We start from the raw sequence: 7,500 nt of genomic DNA, 5'->3' as shown, positions 1-7,500 counted from the left end.
AGTGTTCAACTCCAAGGGCCTGGTGATGAAATAAATAAATAAATAAGAAGAGAGCGAGAGAGAGAGAGAGAGAGAGAGAGAGAGAGAGAGAGAAAACTCTGTAATTTTACTTACTGTATGTCATTCTCTCTCTCTCTCTCTCTCTCTCTCTCTCTCTCTCTCTCTCTGATACTCTCTTTCTCTATCTATCTATCTATCTACCTACCTACCTACCTACCTACCTATCTATCTATCTATCTATCTATCTATCTATCTATCTATCTATCTCTCTATCTATCTATCTATCTATCTTTCTTTCTTTCTATCCATCGAGGTCCCAGGTTTGGGAAGGTTTTTTGTTGTTGTTTTTTGTTTTTTTTTAAATACGTGTTTTTCCAAAGTACGGCAGTTAACTGAATAAGGTTATCACAAAATATACTTGATCCACTACCATAATACTATATAAATAAATAGCTGATGTTTTCCACAACGCGTGGGGGAAAAACTTAAATTCATGGCAAATATAATGTTATCTTCATAAACAGTGCTTTATCAGTACCGATTAAAAAAAATAAATTAACAATTAAATCAGAGAATCAGTAAATAAATGAGTAAGTGTGCGAGTAAATATCTAAGTAAGTATGTAAGTAAATTAATTAATATATAAAGAGAAATCAATTAAAAAAAGTATAGTTAGAAGTTCAAAAGGCTCAACAATAAAAAATGAACAAATTAATTGATGGGTGACGTCACCTAGAATGCATGATCTTTATAAAAGCATCAAAGGAAGGCATTATAATCTGTGGAACAGATGTATAGTCTCAAGAGGAATCACCCATGCGGTTCAATAAGGTGAATGAGAGGTAAATAATAAATAGCAATCTTGCCTAAAGGAAATACTATGATACGATTCATAAAAAAAAATTAAGTAAATAAATCAATTAGAAAAGGACACTTAGAACTACAAAAGGGTTAACAAAAAAAAAAAAAAAAAAAAAAAAAAAAAAAGAAAAAAAAAGAATGTGGTCTGGTGGTATGGCACTCGCTTTCGGATCGGAAGGTCCTGGCTTCGAGTCTCGCTCAGTGCATACATTCTCTCACCCTACTCAAGTGTAAAATGAGTGCCTGGCCGTTAGCATCGTTATCTCTGTCCGAAAAAAAAAAATTATGATATCGCCGAACAAGCGTCGTGTCAGATCCTCGCTGCCATTGGTCAGGGACCCTTTGTCCTTGTAAAGTGCTTTGAGCACGTTTAGTGGATATTGTGCTATATAAAAAAAAAACTCAAGTTAAAAAACAAAAACAAATAATAATAATAATAATAATAATAATAATTATAATAATAATAATAATAATAATAATAATAATAATAATAATAATAATAATAATAATAATAATAACGATAATAATGGTGATAATGATGCTGCTGCTGCTGCTGCTGCTGCTGATGATGATGATGATGATGATAATGATAATGATGATAATAATAATAATAAGAAGAAGAAAATAATGGTGATAATGACGATTCTGAAGCTGATGATGATGATGATGATGATGATGATGATGATGATGATGATGATGATGATGATGATGACGATGACGATAATGATGATAATGATGATAATGGTGATGCTAATAATAATAGTAATGATTTTAGGATTGTTTTTTTTTTATTTTGTTTTTTTTTTATGTCATCCCAACTCTACTGTTTCACTCATTCGGTCCTGTTTGAATGGAACAATCGCTTTGGATCGAACTCGTTTATTATGACGAAATTTAATGATAAACTTTTCATAGGGGTAATAAAATGCATTGTTATCGTAATAGTTTTATCCTTATCACATAAACCTTATACAAGCTGTCACATGAATAAATAGGTCGCGCTGCGCACATCCCTAACTTGATAAACTAACAAGAATTACATACATAGAATAAAAAATTTATTTTTGTCATTGATAAATTGGATTTAAAAATTGAATTTCAAGAATAAAGTAATAGCCGCCATAAAATAAACATGTCTATAGTAGGCACTGATAATGAATGCTCTAATAAATATCGGTTTATATACTATTACTATAGAAAGAGTGAAACATTAATCAGACAAATTTACAGATTTCATCCTTTAAAATTGTCATTTTAAATTCTTCCCACCCAACATCTAAATCACACCACTGCTAATTTGATCCTCTTATTATTTTTCTCATTTATTGACGCCAAAATTATATTATAACACTCTCCTTACCAGTATAGTATGACGTTGACTTTACTCAGGTCGTTGTTATTGCTTTTTGCTATCCGCGTTTATGAGTAATTCTCACCAAGCTGTATTAACCAGACTATAAGCGTTCAAAGTTACACATAGTTTTGTGTGTTGGGCCGTTATAACTCCGGATGGTAATGTTGTGACCTTCTTAGCCAGGCGCATACTATCTATTGTTGGTTAGGAGAGGGTTAAGAGAGATAATCAAGTACAATTTTTATTATTTATATGCAATTCCAGAGTGATTGCCCTTCGCAATTCCCACAATCCTTACGACGTAGGTGGGGAGTGAGGGGATTGTTTACGTTAGATAGCAGCAGTATCAGTGCATTGCATTGGATAGGCTGGTGATAGGAGAGGTGAAGTTTAGAATAATCAATGATGGATTAACTTATGCGCTTGCATCAAAAGTTTAGTGTTTGGAAAAGTTCAAAATGTCTATGAAAGTTGTCGTTATCGAAGGGGTTAATATCCCTAATCCCGAAACTTTTGGAAAATGTGATCCATACACGCAAGTGGAATTTCAAGGTAAGTTTCCACCTTTTCATGTCAGTTCAGTTCAGAGAGGCAGCAACAGAGTCGCTCTCGCCGGCTCGAGTCAGCTATTTTCTTGCGTACCTTTTCCTGGTTTTCTGATTGGATTTGGTGTGTAGGCCTGTGTTATTATACTACCTCCCTACTTATAAATGTAGTTGTAGATAAGTAAACCGTTTTTAGTTCTTCCACCCTCCCTCTTTTATAACCCATGCGTAACGTGTGATAAATTTAATTAATTAGGGCATTAATGCATTAAACACTGTTTAATAAAACAACTGATTTCCAAAATAATGCCCTAAATCCTAGTTGAGTCAGGCCATTTGGTTCACCAGCCCATCTCTTCCTTTCCTTTTCACTTATATGTAAGCCCCCCCCCCCCACCCCCCCCCCATCCCATCTCTTTCTCTTTACCCCCTTTATTCCCTTTCTCATATCTCTCTCTCTCTCTCTCTCTCTCTCTCTCTCTCTCTCTCTCTCTTCCTCTCCTTCCCTCCCTCTCTCTCTATTTCTCTCTCCTCCCTCTCAATCTCTCCCCCCCCCCCCTCTCTCTCTCTCTCTCTCTCTCTCTCTCTCTCTCTCTCTCTCTCTCTCTCTTTCTCAAGTTATTCTTTAAGGAGCCATTCATCGAAATGTACGATCAAGGACAACTGAAGAGAACAAACAATAAAACAAAAATAAAGTTGTTGTTGTCCTCTTTGTTTGTATGTTTCTGTTTGGTTTGACTAATGAAAAACATTGACTTCATAGCACATGCATGTTGTATGGTCAGTTTCCTCTAAACTTTCAATTGGTATCTCACGTTGGGTGTGAGCCCTTTATTGGAAACTATCATATTTTCAACAGCTGTGTGTGTGTGTGTGTGTGTGTGTGTGTGTCTGAGCGCGCACGTGTGTGTGTATGTGTAGTGGGTAGTGTGTTGAAGGTTTGTCATGAATGATGGTAATGTAATGATAATAACAAAAGCAATGCTACTACCCTACTACTACTACTACTACTACTACTACTACTACTACTACTACTACTACTACTACTACTACTACTACTACTGCTACTACTACTACTATCACAACAACAAATTTCGTGATGGAGATAATAATAACATTATTATTATTATTATTATTATTATTATTATTATTATTATTATTATTATTATTATTATTATTATTATTATTATTATTGATGATGATGATGGTGGCGATTATGAAGTTCGGAGCACTCATACTGTGCATGGCCAAAACAAAATCAACCAAGTTTTCTCTGATACACTGGCACACACACACACATACACACACGCACATGTTAATGAGTAACCAAATAAAAAACGATTCCTAAAAAAACAGCCTTTTAGCGGGTGGTCCAAAATTTGTCTATGTGCCTGCCTATTTATCTGTCTCTTTTCTTGTCCGACAATATGTCTATCTGTCTGTCTTTTTTGCCTTTTTAATGTGACAATGTTAACATTTCAATTTCCTCTTTTTCTCTCTTCTTCTTAAGGTATTAAAAAGAAAACCGAAGTCCAAAAAAGTGAACTCAACCCAAAATGGAATGAGGTAAGGCTTAATTGTATTTAAAAAGATTATTTGTACTTTTGTTTGATGGTTTGACATGACATTATTTTAAGAAAGAAAAAAAAAAAACTCTTTTAAAAATCTTCAAGTTCAAGCACCCACACTTTGCAGTGCAGTCGCTCCTCAAGTACTCTGTACGTCGAGACAAAAAAAAAAGGGGGGGGGGTAGAGGGGGGCAGGGTAGGGACAAATGTTATGCATGATAGAGAGAGAGAGAGAGAGAGAGAGAGAGAGAGAGAGAGAGAGAGAGAGAGAGAGAGAGAGAGAGAGAGAGAGAGTTATTAACATTCCAATACATGATGCAGACTGTCTGAATAGGGATTAAATACCTGTCGTGTTACCATTGTCATCGATTTTATTTGGAAAGTAAGGTACAAGGGGGGAGGAGAGGCGGAGTACGCTGATGTGTGTGTGTGTGTGTGTGTGTGTGTGTGTGTGTGTGTGTGTGTGCCCTAATGAACATATATCATGTGTATTCATTGAAAAGTACATATACTTTGTGTGTAAAAGTGGGCGTGACTGGATAGTCGGAGATAGATGGGACAGAGGGAAATCAGTCATCAAACATGATTCTTTTTTTTTTTTCAAAGCTGGATCGTAGTCATTCCGTTGCCCTCATTTTCATAACGTGATTATTTTTCTTTTTCGGTGCGGCTTAGTATTAATACCCAAGTTCGAGAGCTGGCCTGCATAAGATGTGCTTTCCTCTCGTAATAGTATTATACTATAATGAATTTGTTACCTGTTTGACACTCACTGACCTGTCCATGCTAAATTGTAGCAAGCCTGTATGTGTTTCATGACTCTGTGGTCTGTAAATGTAATGTATGTGGTATGTGCGTAGGGAGTGGGCAGGGGGTTGTGTTGGCATTGAAGGACTAGTTTTCCTACTCTCACCAGAGGAAGAAACGAACGAGTAGTCAGTCGGTTGCTGAAACAAAGATGAATGGTATCATCAGTTCAGAGAGTAAACAACGGATGTCTGGGTTCTCTCTCTCTCTCTCTCTCTCTCTCTCTCTCTCTCTCTCTCTCTCTCTCTCTCTCTCTCTCTCTCTCCTCTCTCTCTCTCTCTCTCTCTCTCTCTCTCTCTCTCTGTATGCATATATATATATATATATATATATATATATATATATACATATATATATATAATATGTATGTTTGTGTGTGTGTGTGTGTGTGTGTATGTATGTGTGCGTTGTGTTGTTCTATTTGTCTGTTTTCGTCCTCCTTATTCCTCCTCTTTCTCCTTTCCTACTTCTCTCTCCTCCTCTTCCTTCTTCTTCTTCTTCTCTCTCCTCCTCCTCTTCCTTCTTCTTCTTCTTCTTCTTCTTCTTCTTCTTCTTCTTCTTCTTCTTCTTCTTCTTCTTCTTCTTCTTCTTCATTATTTTCTTCTTCAGCCTTTCTTCGCAAAGGACGCCAAGAATATCCTTCATATTTTATTTACTTTTTAATATATCCCGTAACCGCTTACTTTGCGATATCAATGTTCCTTTTCTTTTATTTCTTTTTTTTTTTTTTTTTTTTTTGGTTCTTTGTCCCACCTCTTCATTCGCCCTGGCTGTGATCACTCCCACACGCTTATCTGTCAGGAACCCGTCCACTGCATTCCAATAATACTAATACGGGCTAGACACCTTGATAAAGTCATGATGTTGACACCCACCAACACACCATAACATTATGTTTAATAGTATTTAACACTATCAGAGTGGCGTTGGATTTCAACAGAATGGTTATTTTATTTTTAAAAATACCATTAAAAAACAAAGCAAAAAATTGTTGTTGTTGTTGTTGTTATTATTATTGTTATTATTATTATTATTATTATTATTATTATTATTATTATTATTATTATTATTATTATTATTATTATTATTATTATTATTATTATTATTATTGTAGGTAATGTTAAAAACCACTTCTGTTTTTCAATATGATTAGGATGCAATAGACTTGTAGTTGAATGGAACAAAACCCCGCCCCTTGACCTGATTCGGAAAATCTGACAGAACAATGATTATTTACTAATCAATGGCAGTAATTGCTAAACCAAGCGACCTACACGGATTGTAGTATTTATGTAAAATACTTAGATGTTCTACCCACTTGATCAATGTTATCAACACACAAAACTATGTTATGTAACCTAAAATCTGTTTGAGAGAATCTGGTAAGAACTAATCACCCACAGGCGGCCTGAAAACAATAACAAAGAGCAGGAAGACGTCGACTTCATTCATTCTATTGTTTGTAACATTAAGTTTGTCCGAACAGGCGTGAGGGTGTGTCACAAAATCCCGTGTTTTGATTTGACAAAACTCAACTAGTTACTTCGATTTGTTGCCGAGTATTTGCTAATTACGGTTTTTGTGTTACATCAGTCTGACAAAGGGAGGAATTTTTTTTTTCAAACATCTATTTTAAAATAAATTCTTCATGACGATACGTTTTGTGTATGACGAGCGATGATTATTCTATGGACTATATATCTATAGTACGACAAGCACTGCGGTTGACCTTTTATCTCTGCTATGTCACTGACTCGGAACAAAATGCCGTTCTTTCATTTGTTGTTATCTCTCATGGGTACGTGCTCTGCCAGTGAAGCCTAACCGAAAAGGTCTTAACTCTCGATAAGGGTTGTGAAGTCAGTGGGTTTGTTAGTGCCAATTGATTTTTTTTTTTTTTAATCTCAAGACATAGACATGAGTTTTATTCTCTCTTTCTGGGTGGGGCTCCTGATCTCCTAAAGTGGACAGGGAGGCACTGACTGCGTCTTTTATCCCCCTATATCTGTTTTCCAACATGCTTTCTGTCGTTGTCTTGGAATGAGATAACTTGGTTTTGTCTTAATAATTGTTATTATTTTTATTATTATTATTATTATTATTATTATTATTATTATTATTATTATTATTATTATTATTATTATTATTATTATTATTATTGTTGTTGTTGTTGTTGTTGTGGTTGCGGTTTTTGTTGTTGTTGTTCTTGAAATCGGAAGCAATGATTGAATTTTGTAAAAGTGCTCTGCGACAAGTAACACCGAAATGAGGCTCTTGGTTGAGGGTAAAAATAACCTCCCGAAAAATATCAGTATTGATAGTATTATTCCTGGTCGCAATACATAAAATATAACCATTTCAATGA

The 7,500-nt window shown here is 35.0% G+C and overlaps 1 protein-coding gene across 35 annotated transcripts in view; it reads left to right on the top strand.

The window, feature by feature from the left end:
• Nucleotides 1-7,500, top strand: part of LOC144966434 (myoferlin-like) — a 182,584-nt gene that overhangs the window by 902 nt on the left and 174,182 nt on the right. For 26 of the 35 annotated variants that reach the window (XM_078902954.1, XM_078902949.1, XM_078902952.1 and 23 more), the window contains exon 2: nt 4,271-4,326. In XM_078902954.1, the coding sequence (XP_078759080.1) occupies nt 4,271-4,326 (56 nt within the window). Of the gene's footprint in view, nt 1-2,522; nt 2,768-4,270; nt 4,327-7,500 lie in introns of those variants that run through there. The other 9 variants (XM_078902955.1, XM_078902931.1, XM_078902950.1 and 6 more) reach the window with 1 other exon arrangement.

This window comes from Berghia stephanieae, chromosome 2, assembly GCF_034508935.2.
Source record: "Berghia stephanieae isolate SIO BIC M18660-M18661 chromosome 2, UCSD_Bste_1.3, whole genome shotgun sequence".
Classification (NCBI taxonomy): domain Eukaryota; kingdom Metazoa; phylum Mollusca; class Gastropoda; order Nudibranchia; family Aeolidiidae; genus Berghia; species Berghia stephanieae.
Note: the sequence above shows the minus strand (reverse complement) of the source record. Positions and strands in the feature narration are given on the sequence as shown.